The 20,138-nt window shown below is 42.5% G+C and overlaps 1 protein-coding gene across 4 annotated transcripts in view; it reads right to left on the reverse strand.

Moving 5' to 3' along the window:
- Positions 1–20,138, reverse strand: part of FER1L6 (fer-1 like family member 6) — a 173,180-nt gene that overhangs the window by 13,202 nt on the left and 139,840 nt on the right. For 3 of the 4 annotated variants that reach the window (XM_027972915.3, XM_042254149.2, XM_042254150.2), the window contains 7 exons: positions 17,786–17,956; positions 14,474–14,634; positions 11,906–12,048; positions 8,521–8,609; positions 7,962–8,060; positions 4,105–4,346; positions 2,212–2,375 (listed from right to left, as the gene is read on the reverse strand). In XM_027972915.3, the coding sequence (XP_027828716.2) occupies positions 2,212–2,375; positions 4,105–4,346; positions 7,962–8,060; positions 8,521–8,609; positions 11,906–12,048; positions 14,474–14,634; positions 17,786–17,956 (1,069 nt within the window). Of the gene's footprint in view, positions 1–2,211; positions 2,376–4,104; positions 4,347–7,961; positions 8,061–8,520; positions 8,610–11,905; positions 12,049–14,473; positions 14,635–17,785; positions 17,957–20,138 lie in introns of those variants that run through there. The other variant, XM_060393668.1, reaches the window with a different exon arrangement.

Raw genomic sequence — 20,138 nt, forward strand, 5'->3', positions numbered from 1 at the left:
TGTCCATCGAGTCAGTGATGCCATCCAGCCATCTCATCCTCTGTTGTTCCCTTCTCCTCCTGCCCCCAGTCCTTCCCAGCATCAGAGTCTTTTCCAATGAGTCAACTGTTCGCATGAGGCAGCCACAGTATTGGAGCTTCAGCTTTAGTTTCAGTCCTTCCAATGAACACCCAGGACTGATCTCCTTCAGACACCACTGCTACTGCTGCTGCTGCTGCTGCTAAGTCGCTTCAGTCGTGTCCGACTCTGTGCGACCTCATAGACGGCAGTCCACCAGGCTCCCCCGTCCCTGGGATTCTCCAGGCAAAAACACTGGAGTGGGTTTCCATTTCCTTCTCCAATGCATGAAAGTGAAAAGTGAAGGTGAAGTCACTCAGTCGTGCCCGACTTCGCGACCCCACTCAGTTCAGTTCAGTTCAGTTCAGTCGCTCAGTCGTGTCCGACTTTTTGCGACCCCATGAATCGCAGCACACCAGGCCTCCCTGTCCATCACCAACTCCCGGAGTTCACTCAGATTCACGTCCATCGAGTCAGTGATGCCATCCAGCCATCTCATCCTCTGTCGTCCCCTTCTCCTCCTGCCCCCAATCCCTCCCAGCATCAAAGTCATTTCCAATGAGTCAACTCTTCCCATGAGGTGGCCAAAGTCCTGGAGTTTCAGCTTTAGCATCATTCCTTCCAAAGAAATCCCAGGGCTGATCTCCTTCACTAGCCATCTTCAAAACAGTATCTGCCATCAGCTGCTCCCTGCAACCTTGCAGTTTCAACCATGGACCCTCCTTTTGCAACAATGTAATCATTTCAAACTCCAAACAATCCTTGCTTAAAAAGCACCCTTCTCGCCAGCTGGGTTTCTGATTGGTAACCAAAAAAAGTCTGCTTAATTTTGTGGTGTTTTGCCTTTACCAGGCTCCCTCATTTTGTAGTGGAACAGAACACAACTCAAGTGCTTCTTGAATCTGCCTCTCTCTGGCTGTAGTCCTAACAAACCTCAAATAAATGCCTCTTTACTTCAATCAGGTCTGTGTTTCTGAAATTTTTATTAACATATCAAATTTGTTTATCCATTCATCAGTTGATAGACATTTGGATGGCTCCAATTTGAGGTATTATGAATAACATTGCTATGAACCTTCATTTCTGAACTCACCCATTCATCAGTCAGTTCACTAACTGAGCATCTATTATGTGCTAAGCCATGAAGCTTGGAATGGAGTGCAGAGGTTGCCATATAGTAAAACCTCAGTGCATACTTGAGGGGACAGGAAAGAAGGAGCCTGCTTGAATTCTCATTCTTCCGATCCCATCTCACAGAGGGAACTGAAGTGAGAATGGAGGGAAGAGAAAGCCTTCAAGAACACACACCAGAACTAGACCCTATGGAGTCAGGTCAGCAGCTGCCGTTTACCCAGTTAGGCTCAAAGAAATCCTTGCCTTGTCCCCACTGAGTCCGTAGAACAGAGAGAGATGGAGAACTCGGTCTCTACCCAGACCTGTGACCTGAAAGGTCCTGACTTGGGTTTGTTTTGACCTCTGGGCACTAGGAGCAGAAGGGAGAACACGCTCCCCCCAAGACAAGGACAGAAGCAAAAAGGGGCCATCCATGCAGTCCTGGTCCCCTTTCTCAACTTCACTCAGCGCTGGAGTCCTCCATCCTCCCTTACACAGGAGTGATGAGGGGGCTCAACGAAAGGATAAGAGAAACTTTCTTCCCACTACTCGTGAAATGTCTGAACTCCTACAGTATGTGCCATGCAGGATGGAGCAAGTTGGCAAGTTGGGAAAGGGGCGAATGGCTCTGCTTTCTGCCAGCATCCCCTGGAGCAAGTTTTAAAAGGATGGATCACTTTTTAAATTGAGTTTTTCGTTTGAAGGTGAAGGGATGAAGCATTTGCATTGAAACTGCACATTTGTCAGGAATGTATGCGTAATTTCAAGAGATGTTGAAAAAAATTAATGCCAGAGGCATATGTTCAAACCAAGAGGATGGAAACCCACCCTGACATAAATTGCTATTAAATCAAGCATGCTGAAATACAGAGGGCTTAATGCATTTATACATTTTTCAGAATTCTTGCTTCTCAGAAGAACCTTTGCCGTAAAGGGCTCTCTGTCATTTCAAGTCATTTTTCTTGAAGTTTACAAAATGACTCATTTAAAGAGCATGGGTCCTCTGCCTGCCCCACCCCATCTTCTACAGCTCTCACTTACTGTGAGTTCTTTGCTTTTAGCAAAAGGCCACCAGCCCCGCACACGCTTTTGCTGGAATATGGAAATCTTGCTCTCCTCACTTGCATTTTCAAATTTGGTGAGATCACAGGCTTTGGCAGACTTCGCTGCTCGGGGGAAACTATTGAGGTTCATCTCCAGGGAGCCTGTGAAGAGATGCCCTTAACAGGTTAGGGAAGGGCTTTAAAATCCGTCATTATCCTCATTCACCCACCCATTCATCTATCCTCTCACTGGTCATTCAGTCAGGACCACAAGGAGTCAATAGGTTGTGCTAGGTATCCAGGACACAGATATGGCCAAGACATGTTTGTTGCATTTAAAGCATTAATAATGTGGCAGCGCACCAGGACTTCCCTGGCAGTCCAGTGGTTGGGACTTTGTCTTCCATTGCAGAGGGTGTGGGTTCAATCCCTGGTCAGGGAGCTTAAGATCCCATATGCCTTGCGGCCCAAAAGTCAAAACATAAAACAGGAGCAATATCATAGCAAATTCTTACGGACTTTAAAAAGTGGTCCACATTAAAAAAAAAAAAAGTATTAAATAAAAGAAAGTAGTGTGGCAGCAGGTAGAAGACCAGGGCAGAGCTACCGAATGTAACTTTCAAGTTCAGTTTCTGATGTCATCTGCTGGGCCTCTTCTCTGTTCCCTGAGTATGATCTAGATTCTGCGTCTATCCTCTGAGCTTTTCCCTGCCTTAGCACTGATCAGCCTAGAAGAACCTCCTCCCCTCACCACCCCTCCCTCTCTGAGTCCATTAAACTCCTCCAGGTTGGGGACTAAGTCTTACTGTCCCGGTATTTACTCTTCCAGTACCTTCGTGGGTTCTCAACAATGAATTTTCTCTTATAAGAACATTTATATACAATCTTTAAGGGGTTAGTTTCCACTCACAGTTGTTATAAAATATTTACCCTACTTCCCTATGTTGTATAATCCATCCTGGAGCCTATTTCACACTCAGTGGTTTGTACCTCCCCCACCCCCACCCCTGGGTTGCCCCTCCCCCTTCTCTCTCCCCATCGGTAACCACTAGTTTGTTCTCTGTATCTGTAAATCTGCTTCTATTTGGTTACATTCACTAGTTTTCAACAAATAAATATAAGTCATAATAAGAGAATGCCATGAGATGACATTATATTTCTCTATCTTTAATAATCTTTCCTATTGCAAAAGTAATACTTGTTAACTGTGGACATTTAGAATGTGTACATGAGCAAAAAAAATAATTTTCATAATCCTACCTCCCAAAAGTTAACCACTGCCCTACTCAGTTCATACCCTCATGTCAGTCTTTCTGTCTGTTTGGCTGTCTCTGACTATCTCTTTCTCTTATACAAATAAACATACTTTTTACCACAAGAGGATTTTTTTTACATACTTTTTTCATTTAATGCACCTTGCCTAACTATCCAACTAGTTAAATATTCTAATTTTTTAATGGCTTCAGGGTTATTACTTATTGAACACTACCATGTATGAAACACTGTACTTCATTTTTAAATTAGATTATCAAATATATAGCTCCTAATACCCTCTGAGGTATATAATATTATTATTTCCATTTTACAACTGAGGAAAACTGAGGTACGGAGGAGACCAATAATTAGCTCAAAATTTAACAGCTTCTTGGCATTGGAGCAAAGATCAATTTAAGGTTACTTGAATATGTATCTTCTACTATAGGGATGTACCATAACTTACTGAGTCAATTACCTTATATTAAGGGCTATTTGGAATGTTTCAATATTTTGCTATCAAAATTGTTAAACAGCATCAAAATGATTATTTGTGGAGCAAACTCAGACTAAGCTCTCCAGAAGCTGGGATAGAACCCTCAGCATTAATATGACTTTGATAAAGCCTCCACCTTACCCAGAAAATCATCTGAGGACAGCCTTTCAAAATCCCAAACCTGGAGCACCAACACAGCTGGCGTCTTACACTCCGTCTTCTCTAATGAAAATATATGCTCCCTCTTGGAAATGACCATTTGCTTCTCTGCCGGGAGATACTGAAACGGAAATAGAAAGCGCCAGTTGAAGTTCCCCTCTCCGGTCAGGGAGTTGTAGTGCACGTCTGTCTCCTGCTTGTCATCTTCCAAACCCTTTAACCACCTGAATAAAGACAGAGAAAGAAGTAAACACTCTGAGCACACTGTTCATGCATCAGCATCACCAAAGTGATTGAAGTAGCTTCACTGTGGTCACGGATCACAGTTTTAAAATTATGATATAGTTAGATTCAGATGGAAACTTTCATTGAATCTGCAAGCAATAAATAGGGATCAAAGGGTCTGAAGCACTTTGAAAGAAGACTCTCATTCTAAGTCAGGTTAAGGAATTGTCTTTGGTAGTTCTTGCGTAGATCTGAAGCCCCATGCAACGAAGAGGGAAAACTCAGGAAATGTGAAATGAAAGTTTAATATGAGTTTCTTCTCACCCTGGGAGACTTCTTTGTGGGGGAGGGGGCATTTCCGCACCCACTATATTACACTACATTTTATTACATTACTCCATTCCATAGATAAGTTAGCTAAACTCTCTGTGCCTTTGTTGCATCTGGAACATGGAAGCAATCACAGAATCTAGTTCATGGGCATTCTGAGGAATTGCATGAGATAATATACATCCAGAGCTTTGTGTACTCCGAATGATCTATTATGTTATTTCCTCTTAGTATTATCTGGTCTTTCTCCTCTGTGCTGAGTATAAAGTAAGCTATTATAAATACATTTTCCTCTAGCACTTTATCCATGGCTAATTAACTCTTGAGAAAATAGGTACTTTTAATTAAAACTAATTGATAATGCCATACCACTTATTTTCTGAAAGCAAATATCCCTTCCTCTACCCCAAACTACCCCAGAGCAGATAAAGATACTTCTCTTCTGAGAAGAGTGGTAGCACTCAAGGTAAAGGCACAATTATTTAGATAAGGGTGCCTTTATTTAGGTAGTGAAAGTCGTTCAGTCGTGTCCAACTCTTTGCGACCCCATGGACTGTAGAGTCCATGGAATTCTCCAGGCCAGGATACTGGAGTGGGTAGCCTTTCCCTTCTCCAGGAGATCTTCCCAACCCATGGATCGAACCCAGGTCGCCCACATTACAGGCAGATTCTTTACCAGCTGAGCCACTAGGGAAGCCCAAGAATACTGGAGTGGGTAGCCATCTCTTCTCCAGAGGATCTTCCCGACCCAGGAATCAAACCAGGGTCTCCTGCATTGCAGGCAGATTCTTTACCAACTGAGCTATCAGGGAAGCCCTAAGAGTACTTTTATTTGGTAAGAGTACCTTTATTTAGCTAAAGATGGTGCTTGGCCAGTCAAGGTATGTGTGGTATCTGTTATGAGGCAAGGGCTGAGCCAGATGCTGGGGGTGATGGGGAGCAGGCAGAGGTGATCTTTGCCTTTGTGGAGGCATGGAGGGGAGAGGATGGAGGGAAATGAGTGGGGTGGAAGAAGTCACCAGTGAGGGATATGCAAAGCCCTATGGAAGAAGAAGTTAGGGCACATTCTAAGACAGGAGGGAAGCTCAGTGTGACTAGAGAAGGCAAGGGGGAGAACTGATCCAGTGAGACGATAGGTGGCAGCTCATTATATGTGATATTTTAGGACTTATGAGAGACTTTAGATCCTTGTCCAGAGAAAATAGGATGTCATTAAAGGGTTTTAAGTACAGGACCGATGTGATCAGATTGTGATTTTAAAAGATAACTCATTTTTCAATGTGGAGAACAGATTATTGGAGGTAAGACTGAATATGGAGAGACCAATTCAGATAGTACTGACCCCAGCAAGAAATGATGGAGGGAAAGATGGTGATGGAGCTTTCCTGGTGGCTCCGTGGTAAAGAATCTGCCTGCGAAAGCAGGAGGTGTGGGTTTGATTCCTGGTCCGGGAAGATCTCACATGACTTGGAGCAACCAAGCCTGGGCTCTAGAGCCCGGGAACCGCATTTACTGCAGCCCACGTGTCCTAGAGCCTGTGCTGTGCAACAAGAGAAGCCACAACAAGGAGAAGCCCATGCATCGCAACAAAGCAGCCCTGGCTTGCCGCAACTAGAGAAAAACCCGCACAGCAGTGAAGACCCAGCACAGCCAAAGATAAACAAATACATAAAATTATTTTTTAAAAAAGATGATGATGTGGTGACGATGAAGAGAATGGATGCTGCTGACAGCTATTTGGGACCTAAAATGAATAAGACTTAATGGCATACCAGAAATGAGAGTGTCAGTGACGAAGATGGCTTCTTGTTGGGGGAAGACAAAGAGATAAAACTGAAAAGAATTTACTGTTTCTGAGATGAGTTTTATCTGAGGGCATACTTTTTGTTGTTGTTGTTAAAAAATTGGTACACTTTATTACAATAATATTTATGCTTTATTGTTTGCATTTGAGAGTATACTGAATATTTTGAAAATAAGTAGTTTATCGAGAAGACTCTGGATGAGAAGCTATCTAGAGTTATTATTATAGATAAGTTCTATATGTTATTATGATGATTATTCTATTTTTATTTTTTAAATCAGAGAATACCTTAGGTTATGCAATGTTTATTTCGAAAACCTCTAAGTAATTTCTTGACTTCCTCAGAGTTTGTGGAGAGAAAAATTATTGCTTCTTTGAAATTTTTCTGTGAAAAGAACCACAATTCTTTTCTTATTTTTTAAATTGGAGTGTAATTGCTTTACAATGTCGTGTCAGTTTCTGCTGTGCGACCAAGTGAATCAGCTATGTATGCATGTATATCCCCTCCACCTTGATTAGGGTACATGTTTAAGTCGTATTGTTTCTGATTCTCTACCACCTCCTCTCCCTCCCTGACTAGGGGCTGAGGGAAACCTACAAAGGCATTTGTGTCCTAGCCAAGATGTAAGAGAGATACAAATTATTTAGTTTCCTAGGTCGGTAATTTTTTTTTTTTAAATCAAACTAGCAAATGAAAAGGTAATAAATTTCAACTTTTGTGTTAGGCTGTGGCTCAGCTGGTGAAGAATCCACCTGCAATGTGGGAGACCTGGATTTGATCGCTGGGTTGGGAAGATCCCCTGGAGAAGGAAACAGCTACCCACTCCAGTATTCTGGCCTGGAGTATTCCTTGGACTGTGTAGTCCATGGGCGTTGCAAAGAATCAGACACAACTGAGCAATCTTCGCTTCACTGTGGGCTTCCCGGGTGGTGCTAGTGGTAAAGAACCTGCCTGCCAGTGCAGGAGACATAAGAGCCTCAAGTTTGATCCCTGAATTGGGAAGATCTCTGGAGGAGGAAATGGCAACCCGTTCCAGTATTCTTGCCTAGAGAATCCCACGGAAAGAGGAGCCTGGTGGACTACAGTCCATAGGGTCGCAAAGAGTCAGACACACCCGATGCAATTTAGCATGCACGCTTATAATCTTAACACTTAATCTTTCATCAATAGCACTATAGCTCACTACTTCCTGCTGGTGTAAATGTATTTTGAACGTCATTCAAAAAGTTTAGGCATTCAACATTTAACAGGAAGAGACATTTATATAAACAAATTTTTCTCACAAAAATATTTCATGAGATAATCATTCTTGGTAAAATGACCAAATATTTGACAAAGAAAGTGACCTTTCTAACAGGGTGAGTAAGAAAGCCTCCTTTTGTGAGGTGTGGGTGGAGTGCCTTCATGAGGCATAGTTTGGTTGGGGTTTAGGGTGAACAGGAGAAGGAAAGGGTGGATGGAGTTTGCTGATGATCTTACCCTTTAACGTAAATATCACTCGATTTTTGTCCTGTGAAGATATTCTCATCCTCCAAAATGACATCTTCTGTGTTCCAGATGGTTACTCTCAGTTCATACCTGGGATAAGGGAAGGGAGACGTAGGTTGAAGACCCTGGAGGTTGAGTCGATTGGTGTCTATGTGATTCTGGTATTGCTTTTGAGTCTATAAGCTTCCTCGACTTTACCAAGTTCAAAATATTAAGACTTAAGGTCTTCGTTCCATCAAAACCAGGTGTCCCAGCTGGAATCATCAAGAATATGAACTTCTCTGAGCAGATCCTCCTTCCATTAACCAACATTTTTCAGAAAGTGGAAGAATGTTGACACGCAGGGCTCTTACCATAAAACAGGGGCCACTATTTCCACCCTCATTGCTACTATTACCACCACCACTCACCCTCTGATGTAACTGACCAGGTGGAAAAAAGTCAGGCATGATTATCAGGTGTCAGCTGATTGACGTAATATGTCAGAGACCAGGTCTTTTAGTCTGCCACCACGGTCTCTTTCCTTGAAGATGAGGTTGCAACTACTTACCCTTTGGGTTTCCTTGGAGAAATGTCAACAGGAGGTCCAGGCGGAGGCATATCTTCAGGAAACATATCCACCCACATCTGCAGACGGCCCTTATTAAGAAAAGAAGACTCTAGCTTTTTTGGGGAAAGTGTGGTTACCACATGGACACTGACCATTCACAGTTGTAACAGATCCCTTTACTAGGGTTGAGTCTCCGGTGGCTCAGATGGTAAAGAATACGCCTGCAATGCAGGAAACGTAAGAGACTCGAGTTCGACCCCTGGATGAGGAAGATACCCTGGAGAAGGGAATGGCAACCCAATCCAGTATCTGTGTCTGAAGAATTACATAAACAGAGGATCTTGGTGTGCTACAGTCCATGGGGTTGCAAAGAGTCAGACATGCCTGAGATACTAACACTTTCACTTTACTAGGAATAGTTATTAGGTAAATATAATATAATAATATTATCCATACTATATTTAGAATATTTGTTGACAAAGACAGAACTTACATTTTTATTAAAAATTTGAGCATATATCAAGAGAAGGGCAAACCTTATTGAGCACCTACTATGTGGTAGAGGCAGCCCTGTGCAATTGAAAGCATTGTCTCATTAATGCCTCCAATATCTCCACTAGGCAGAAATTCCTACTTGGCAGATGAGAAATGTCTTGCACATATTTACACAGGCAATATATAGCAGAGCCTGGATTCAAATCTTATCTGCTGACTCTATAGCGACCTGGCTTTTCTTACCAACCCCTAAGGATTACGAGATTCAACTATCTGTCAGAAGTATCATGCTTCATTGCCTCCAATGTACCTTAACATCCACCAGCTCCACCAATGCTCACCCTAGCCATAAGAAAGTAAGGTTCAGAGAAGTCAAAGAAATGATCCAAAGTCCTGTGGCTAATTAGTGATAGAATAGGATCTTCCATCCGTTGCTCTGGACTCCATACACCAAAATTTACCCTGTTTCCAGGGATCTGAAGGCCCAGGTGGGAAGAAGGTCCAGTGGATTCTGTGTTCAGCTCTGTTGCATGTACTCTACGTGCTCTGTCAGTGCAGGCAAGAAGGTGAGTGATCAGCAAAGGCTGGGATGGTCAGGAAAGATTTTACATGAAGTAAGTGGGGCTGTCAACAGAGTGCGGAAGATTCGTAGGATTTGGGTGAAGGAGGAGCTTTGGCTAGGGGGACAAAAAGAGGATTTCCAGAGGAAGGGACAATGTAAGCAAAGAGCTAGCGTTTGGGAGGTGATGAACCAATTCTGGGCTTCCCTGATAGCTCAGTTGGTAAAGAATCCACCTGCAATGCAGGAGACCCCAGTTCGATTCCTGGGTCAGGAAGATCCGAGGAGAAGGGATAGGCTACCCACTCCAATTAAATGAAGGATTATATTCCTAGGGTCTCTAAAGAGACATTATGTGCTCAGTGGCTCAGTTGTGTCTGACTCTTCACAACCCCTTGGACTGTAGCCCACCAGGCTCCTCTGTCCATGGACTTTCCCAGGCAACAGACATTAACATTCACCTTTAACCAAGAAGCCACATCTGACAGGCAAAATGAGGGATGCTGCTGCTGCTGCTGCTAAGTCGTGTCCGACTCTGTGCGACCCCAGAGACAACAGCCCACCAGGCTCCCCTGTCCCTGGGATTCTCCAGGCAAGAACACTGGAGTAGGCTGCCATTTCCTTCTCCAGTGCATGAAAGTGAAAAGTGAAAGTGAAGTCGCTTAGTCGTGTCCGACTCGTAGCAACCCCACAGACTGCAGCCCACCAGGCTGTTCCGTCCATGGGCTTTGCCAGGCAAGAGTACTGGAGGGGGTTGCCATTGCCTTCTCTGAACATGAGGGATACCAGTAACCAAAAGATTTCAAAGATCTCGGAGTAAATCTCGAGAAATAACCATAAGCTTCTACAGCTGATAAAAGTGCATTCTTTCCAGATACTCCCACACATGCTAGTGTGATCAGCAAAGGCTGGGATGGTCAGGGAAATTTTTATATGAAGTAAGTGGGGCTGTCAACAGAGTGGGGAGGATTCGTAGGATTTGGGTGAAGGAGGAGCTTTGGCTAGGGGAAACTAGTGAGACTAGGTTTATATTCCACCATGCCTGGGATAGCAGGGAGGGTCTTCCTGCCCCATTATAGTCAAGCTCACTTGCTTTGCCCAGACAACACAGTGAGTGAATTCAGAGCTGGGACAGAACTAGGGACTCAAGCTGTCTGGGTTAAATCCCAGCTCTGTGTTGTGCTGTTCTTAGTTGCTCGGTTATGACCAACTCTTTGGAACTCCATGGACTGTAGCCTGCCAGGCTCCTCTGTCCATGGGGATCTTCCAGGGAAGAATACTGGAGTGGGTTGTCATGCCCTCCTCAAGGGGATCTTCCCAACCCAGGGATTGAACCTAGGTCTCCTCCACTGTAGGTCAATTTGTTACCATCTGATCCGCCAGGGAAGCCCAAGAACACTGGAGTAGGTAGCTTATCCCTTTTCCAGGGGATCTTCCCAACCCAGGAATTAAATGGGGGTCTCCTGCATTGCAGGCAGATTGTTTACCAGCTGAGTAACTTTGTGCAAGTTACTTAAACTCTCCTAACCACAATTTCTTAAAAGTAAGGATCATAATAATTTCATCATGAAGCAATATTAAGAAATAAGGCTTAGGTGATCCCTACATCTCTGGTTGTCTAGGAAAACCTTTGTAGCAGCTTAATTATTAATAATGCCCTCTTTTATTCTCAAAATGGCCATAATATGGATAAATATATCCTTGGTTATCCTAACTGAGTGATATTATCTTCATAAGGGGTCTAGGACATTAAAAGTTTCTTAATAAAGGTATTTTCTTTTCCCTTCCAACTCATAACCCAGATCTCTAGTTATCTTCCACATAGCTTGTTTTTGCTAATTCTTCAACATAAGCCTCCATCTATTGCCCCTCTGGGAAAACTAGTGGGCTGTGTGGTTACTGATAGATTTTGGACAAATTCTTGGGTACATCAAATGGGTTTTGAACTTTCTTAAATGCCAGTTTTCTTCTGAAAGAATTTGATTACTCAAATCATAAAAAGGAAAGAGCAATAAATCCAACTCTGATTTTAGGGCAGAGTTTCTCAATCTTAACCTTCACTTGGGGCTGAATAATTCTTTCTTGTGGGGGGCTGCCCAGTACAAAATAGGATGTTTAGCAGGATCTCTGGCCTCTTCCCACTAGAAGCCAGCAGCACCCTCACCCACTTGAGACAACCAAAAATATTGATATTTCAGACATTGCTAAATATCCAGGCTAAGAGGGAGAAAAATTGTCCCTGGTTGGGAACCATTACTATATGGCACAAACAAGATTAACTTTTAGGGCAAAAGTCTCATTTGTTGGGGATGAATATTTCTTGGCCACTACCTGCTCCATGCCAGGCTTATCCTTGTGGTACAGTGGCCGTGTTTCTATGTGCTCAGGAACCAGCTTACACCCAACCTCTGGAATATCCTCCCAAGAGTGTAAAACCCTGAGGGCCAAGTGCTCATACGACTCCACCATCTCATCTGCATGGAAGAGAGAAAAATAAAGGGACTTGTCAGATGCATGTTCCTGTAAGGGGACAGTGATGAACTGTCAGATACACTTTCAAACACTCCCTTAAAGTGTTTGAAAGGTTTATTTAAACATACAAGTAGAGAGAAAATATACAGGTACAGAGAAGAGATAGCGAAAAAGAAATAGGACAAATAAAATGGAAAGAGGTGGGAGTAGAGCGGTGGGAGGGGGAAAGAGAGTGAATCTATCTATGAAATAGAAATAGACTCACAGACGTAAAGATCAGGCTTGTGGTTGCCAAGGGGGAGAGGGCTAAGGGGGATGGACTGGGAGTTTGGGTTTGGTAGATGCAAGCCATTATGTTTAGAATAGGTCCTACTGTATAGCACAAGGGACTATAGCCAATATTCTGGGATAAATTATAATGAAAAAGAATATTTTTAAAATGTGTATACGTGTATAACTGAGGAAAGACTTTGCTGTATAGCAGAGACCTGGCTTTTCTTACCAACTTTGCTATATAGCAGAGACTGGCACAATGCTGTAAATCAACTATACATTAATTAAAAAGATAAATTAATTAAGAAAAAAAGTTAAGAGATTGGGAAATGAGATTGGGTTGACCAGAGGACTCAAAGCACAGTCAGGGTCTTAGAGTACAGAACTCCCTTCACCCCTTGAATCAGACTCCTTCAGTCTGTATCACAAACTTGGCTTCAAGGGACAAGAGGGGGTACTTTTTCTGGAGACATAAAGCTATTTGCTAACACTATAGTGGGAGAGGGCCCAGGGGATCAGAGTGCCCCTAAACAAGGTGGTGAAATAAACATAATATGTGCTCATTGATGTCTTATGACTCTTCTCATTATTGCTTGAGATCTCTCACTCCTACCAACACCTACTCAGGGAAAAGATTCTCTGATGTATCATTTTATTTTTAAAAAAGTAACTCATGATAAAAACTATTGGTAGAAAAAAACACTTGCCAAATAAGACAAAAATTGTTGAAAGAATAAAATCTTCTTGGCAAACTTTAGAATGGCCAAATTTGACATAGGAAAGTTGAACCTGGTTTAACCAAAGAAATAAAAAGCTACCAAGAGAATCTTCCAACAGCAATAATTATAGTCAGTAAAAGTCGGTAGAGATGAACAAGTAATCGATGAATTAAATCTTTGTCATAAAGTTTAATCAGTCAAGAACTGATCTTGATGAACATAATTTCAGGTTTTTGGTGGGCAAATAAACTGTTTAATCGTGAAATGCAGGATAGTGACCAAGGGACTAAATTGGCTTAATAGAGTATATTGTGAAAAAGTATTTTTCTCACAGAAATTAATCTATATCGTTAAGACACTAAACGTCAATAACTCTGCATGACAAAAACCTCTTAGAATTTCTTGGAGCCAAAACAAGGTAAAAAGGAATCTTAAAAAGAAATCATTAAAGTGGTGGGATCAACAGAGTGTCAAAACATCCTGTAGCATGTACATTGGAGAAGGAAATGGTAACCCACTCCAGTATTCTTGCCTGGAGAATCCCAGGGACAGGGGAGCCTGGTGGGCTGCCATCTATGGGGTCACACAGAGTCGGACACGACTGAAGCAACTTAGCAGCAGCAGCAGCATGTACATAATTTGGCTTTTTGCATCAGAAGCACTGCACCATATATAGGTAATCTTTAAGCATCAGATGGATAGGTGTGATAGTACAGGAATTGTTTTATATCCTTAAAGGGGGTTTCTTTTTCTCATCCTAAATTTATGAAAGGGTTTCTGGGGTCCTCCTGATATGCTCTATGTTGCTCACATGGAAAAATCTATTTCTTGGTGTTGGAAAAGTTCTATATAATATTCATTTTAAGGTATTGTCTATCTTCTGACACAACAATTCTGCTTCTCTGATATGTACTGTAGACTCATCAGAAATATGCAAAACTATGTGTAAGGAGGTTCATGCAAGCATTAAGTGACACCATAAAAATGGACACAAAGGAAATGTCACAGCCACAAAATAGAAGATTATCAAAGATAGTTTCAAAGAACAAAGGAGAATTGTCATAATCTATTGGAAGTAGAAAAGGCAGAGTACAAAACTATATATATGAAAACTCTCTCTCTCTCTCTCTCTCTCTCTATATATATATATATATGGTATATTAACGTACCATATATATAGCATATTTAAAATTATGTAAAAATGTGGCATATTGCATGCACGCACACACACACCCACACACACTGTGAAGAAATATACCACCATGCACCATCATTATCTCTGAATTTGGGGATTACAAGTGATCTCCATCCTCCTCAGTACTTTTCCATGCATTAACTTTACAGTAGATGACCATTGCCTTCAGTCATCAATACCACTGAAAACAGGCTTTTCAAAAGAAGAACCACTTCAGCAGGATACATCGTGGGGAGTTACCCGTGTCCTCCTCGGTAAAGGTTGTTTTTCCAGAAAAGACCTGGTTTCCTATCTGTATTTTCCCAGGGCGGAAGTAGGGACCATCCAGCTTGCTGTCTTTGCAGAGCTTGGCGAGGATTTCGGTAGGTTTGGATGTGTCTCGCCAGGCATTGTATCCTTCTCTGAAAAGTGGACAAAGGACAGAGGGTAAGGTCCGGGCTTCCTCAGGAGCCGCCCCCCAAGATGTCTGTGAAAGGACCACCTAAGTATGACCTGTGTGGTATCCTTTAGCTTTTAACTTGACATTCTACATGCTTGGGGCTAGTGGTTTTGTTTTTGTTTATTTTGCTTTCTCTCTTTTCTGGTCAATACCTCTGCATATGTGTGCTTGTATGAAAGGCAGAACTTCGGAATAGCTAGATAGAACATTTCTTTTCAGGTAGTTTCATATATATTTTTTAAAACAAATGCATCCATTAAAAAACTGAAGTGAAATTCACATAACGAAATTGGCTATTACAAGTTGACCAATTTGGTGGGATTTAGTATATTCATGGAGAAGGCAATGGCAACTCACTCCAGTACTCTTGCCTGGAAAATCCCATGGACAGAGGAGCCCCTTAGGCTGCAGTCCCTGGGGTTGCTGCGAGTCAGACACGACCGAGTGGCTTCATTTTCACTTTTCACTTTCATGCATTGGAGAAGGAAATGGCAACCCACTCCAGTGTTCTTGCCTGGAGAATCCCAGGGATGGGGGAGCCTGGTGGGCTGCCGTCTCTGGGGCTGCACAGTCGGACACGACTGAAGCGACTCAGCAGCAGCAGCAGCAGTATATTCATAATGTGCAACCACTACCTCTATCTAGTGCCAAAAAATTTTTTTATCACCACAAAAGAAAACTTGCTACCCTTTTAGCAGTCACTCCTCATTCCCTGTGCCCAGGCTAGCCTTTGGCAATCAGCAATGCGCTCTCTGTCTCTATGGATTTCTTTGCAGGTAGTTTTGGCTTAGTTTGTCCTGTCACTAGCAGGATAGCTATTTGGCTGCTACTTCTAAGAAAGTCAAGCTCATTATTCTAGTTTCTCAGCTTCTTTCCTCCCTTCTCCTCCTCTTCCAAAATCATATTGTAGACTCACATCCTGGGCAGGAAGTCTTGAGGTGCCATTTCTCTAATCAGTCATTTCCTAGTGGTGAGTTTCCAGATCTTTCCAATCCCTTCTTTCCTTAAAAACAAGCTATTTGGTTAAAAAAAAATCATTAACTTGCAATGAGATGCTCCCTAGGAACCATGATTGAGATAAGCTTGGATTTCTCTGCTCCCTGGGATGCGGGATTCATCAGAATTTAATCCATTTAAACATTGAAAACAACCAAACATGGCTGTAAAACAGTTTTCCTACCTTGGTTCAGAAATATGAAGATCCTGAAAAAGATTCCAAGCCAGGCCCATACATAGATCTTCCCAGAAATAGGTGTTCTTGTCTATTTTTAAGACTTCAGTGAACAACTTACCTGACTAAACTATTTTGATACCTGGTAATTCCACTGTCAGGAAGTTCATCTGAACAGAAGACACACTACGTTTATGTGTGGTTTCCTTTACTGACTTCACAGTGCACACAGCTAATCATTCTCTGAATGGTACCCTCTCAGGTACTTGAGAATGATATAAATACCCCAGAAGGCTTCTACATTCACTGAAGTCCTCAGACTGAAATGGCATGCTCGGCTCAGAGAATAGGCCAGCACTAGAGACTTGTCTGAAAATCATTCCATGGAGGAAATAGATGCTTTGGACTATGTTAATGAGAGTCTAAATTGGTCCACCCCTTCTGGAGAGACATCTGGATGTTATTATTAAAAGTTTTTAAAGTATGCATTGCTTTCAATGGAATAAATCCATGTCTATGGATGAACACTGAATGAATTATCAGAAAGGTTTGCAATGGCTTTTGTATGGTAATGCTCATAGCAGCAATATTTCTAATAGAATAAGGAAGAAAAATGTAAATGCCCTGAAATTCAAGAAGGGAAACTGGTTATATAATTGTACAATAAATTTATATAAGGGAATACCAGAGAACTGTTAAAATAATGATTCTGAAGAATATTTAATATCATAGAATGCTTATGATATAACATACAAATGCAACAAGAAGCTTAGGAAATTGCATGGTTAGTATGAGTCCAACTCTGGGAGGACATAACATAGAAAAAGAGTTTCTCTGATGTCTCAACAGGTAAAGAATCTGCACACAAGGCAGGAGACAGGATACACAGGTTCGATCTCTGGGTTGGGAAGATACCCTGGAGGAGAAGGGCATGGCAACCCACTCCAGTATTCTTGCCTGGAGAATCCCATGGACTCAGGAGCCTTTGGGCTACAGCTCAAAGGGTCACAAAGAGTCAGACACAACTGAGCAACTATACACACATGCAGCATAGGAAAAATAGTGAAAGGAAATATATACACATTTTTAATGTAAGTTTTATCTGTGAGTGAAATAATTTGAGCATCATTTTGTACTTTCTGTATTTCCTAAATTTTCTACAAGGAATATATGTTACTTTATATTCAAAAATATTTCTAAGATTACACCATGGAAGCCTAATGGATGTTTTTATATTTTCCTTTTTTAATATATTTTCACAGCTGATATTTATAAGAATTTTCTCTTTAGATATCCAATAAGCCATACTTTAAAAAAAGAGTAAACTCTGGGAGTTGGTGATGGACAGGGAGACCTGGCGTGCTGCAGTTCATGGGGTCACAAAGAGTTGGACACGACTGAGCGACTGAACTGAACTGAACTGAAAAAAAGAAATCTAGTATACATTCTAAAATTAAGCAGAGTTCAAAAACCTTTTTAAAGAGAGAGACTTGGACCCACTTCTCCCTCATGTGTTAAGATGGGACTAACACCTCAATGGGTTTTGAGGAAAACTGAATTAGATATACCATGTGAAATGTGTGGTATATTTTATGTACTTGTGAGTGTTGGTTGTAATTAACTAGGATATTGGCATTTGTGTTATGTTAATTATACTTCTAGCATCATTCCCCACTGAGAACTCAGTCCACCAGGTCCAGCTAATCAACTGAACAAACACAATTCAACTCTTGACTCAAAGAATCTGCCCTGGGTTCCAAATCAGTGTTGCCTCCCCAGCCCCAAATACCCTCAAGGGCAGTGAGCAGTTTCCATGTCAGCAGTGAGCCCTGCTGACATGGAGCCCATCTGAGATGTTAAAACTGGGTCTTAGGGGGTCTTCCCAGCGCCTGGGCTGCAGCCTCAGGACACCAACAGTGACTCCACAGGAGGAAGAACTTACATCTCGTACTGACTCTGCAAGCCACAGATGGCTCGGTGTTTGCTGTAGAAGCGGTTCTCCAGGTCAATCCTGGTCTCACCAATGAGGTCGTCCGTCCCAATCAAGTCATGGTCGTAGATCAGCACGGAGAGCAAGGACTCCTTTGGGAACGTGGCCTGGATCTCAAATGACCTGCCATCCAAGCAGAGGCTTTAGGATTCAACAGCATTTGGTGCTGCAGAGAACTTTTTCCTCTTTCACTTTTAGCTTGCCTACAGTCCACTGTTGTTCACTCACTAAGTCGTGTCCAACTCTTTGTGACTCCATAGACTGCAGCACGCCAGGCTCCCTTGTCCCTCACTATCTCCTGGAGCCTGCTCAAACTCATATCCATTGAGTCAGTGATGCTATCCAACCATCTCATCCTCTGCTGCCCCCTTCTCCTCCTGCCTTCAATCTTTCCCAGCATCAGGGTCTTTTCCAATGTGTTGGCTCTTTGCATCAAGTGGTTAAGTATTGGCCTACAGTCCATAGGAACTCACTAAACACGGAGCAGCCCAATTACTACTTAATGGATATTTATGTAGTTTAATTTTTCATTGAGATGCAAACAATTTCCAACCCTTTGGTCAATTTCTAGTACTCAATCATCTACTCTCTCATGGGTCACATCTTATAGTCTCAACTAGGGTGACAGCAAGAGGAAGAGCAAAGTCCCTAGATTTTGGTCTCAAACAGGACTGATTTCTAATCTTGATTTTGAATCAGCTACTTCCTGGTTGTAAAACATTGGGAAAGTTATTTCAACTCTTTTGGCCTCTTTACATGTACATGAGGATAAATATGTCTTCTTTATAATATAGCATAGTGGTTAAATGGGATCTTGTTTATACAAAGCACAGATTTTACTTCCAGGCATTCAGCTGGTGCCCAGTAAATTGCCATTTCCTCTCCCCTCCATTGTTGATTCGTCAGGGAATATCAGCTGGGTTTATTTGAGATGAAAATCCTACTGACGATGGAAAACCATGAAAACACAGATGTGTCTCTACAAGATTCTGAGCCCCTTGCGAACAGAGACCTGCCCTCCTCATCTCTGCATTGTTGGAGCCTGTACTTCAGCTGCAGAAAGCAGACACAGTAAATGTTTCCTTGACTTGTGCAGGATCTCAGAAATCACCACATCAAATCTCTTCCTTTTACAGCTAAGGAAACTGAAGTCCAGAGAACTCAGGGGACTGGCCTAAGATCACAGATCATGTCAAACTAAGATAAGTATTAGTTTCCTTCTCCTAATCCCATGCTACTTCCACAATCCCACCCCAATGCAGAGTTGAGGGGAATAGGCATGATGTCGGATTTCCTGTGTCAATGCATTATCTGTTCTACTGAGAATTAGAGAAGGTAATTAAGAATTAAATTGGGAGTGTAGGCCTGCATTTTAGGCAAATGTGTTCTTAAAACACCAATGTTTCTCCAGCTGTTCTGACTCTGCTCTGGGACAACACGGGGAGGGTTGGTCTGGGAGCAAAGGACAGAGAGGAGGCAGGGAGGAGAGGAGACTAGAGGGCTTGTTATTTCCCCAGTTGTCCTCAGGCCTGTCTGGGCTGTGGCCTTCAAGGTCAGGCCCACTTAGCCCCACTCTCACTCTCCAGAGTGGTAGGGAGAGCAATCACAGCATAGCCCACAGCCAATTAACCCTCCTAGAGAGAAAAATGCAGAGATGCTGGACAGCTCCTTGCCTGTAACTGACTGAGGCAGCCCTAGCAGGCCAGGGATACAGCTGTGCAGAAAATGAGTTCATTTCTTCCACCTGAAGACACAGTATTGCCTCCCTGGGTTTCCAAGATTTGGATTTGAAGCTATAATGGATATTCTAGAGGCATCTCACCAGAAAGGCCCCAGCCACCTCTGAGCCTGGCCATCAACAAGCTGCTGCCACCAAGGAAAGACTTATTAAGTGTTTAACTGCCCCTGGCAACCATGACAGAGGACAGAGGGCTCCAATGTTCTGATCCATCTTTCAGGATGGTGTGCTGTGCGCTCACTGGTTCACCTCTCCTGAATTTTTCATTAGTGCTGTCCTTAGGAAAACTACCAAAGCAGCTTGCCGTGATTGGATCTCCAGTCACTCGGTGGGGGGTGGAGGGGGGGAATTAGACTTACACGAATGTGGGTGTCAGTGTGATACGACCTCTAGATACAGCGTTGGTGTGAGAAAAGAGCATGCATCACGAAATGGGTAGAACCTGAGCCTTATAGAAACATTCAGTACTGTGAACCTTCAGAGAAAAGATGTCCCTTTGTTTCTTTTTCCCATTGTTCTTTATTCCTTCTTTTTTGATTCATTTGTTCATTTGACGTTTATGAGACA

Source organism: Ovis aries, chromosome 9, assembly GCF_016772045.2.
Source record: "Ovis aries strain OAR_USU_Benz2616 breed Rambouillet chromosome 9, ARS-UI_Ramb_v3.0, whole genome shotgun sequence".
NCBI lineage: Eukaryota > Metazoa > Chordata > Mammalia > Artiodactyla > Bovidae > Ovis > Ovis aries.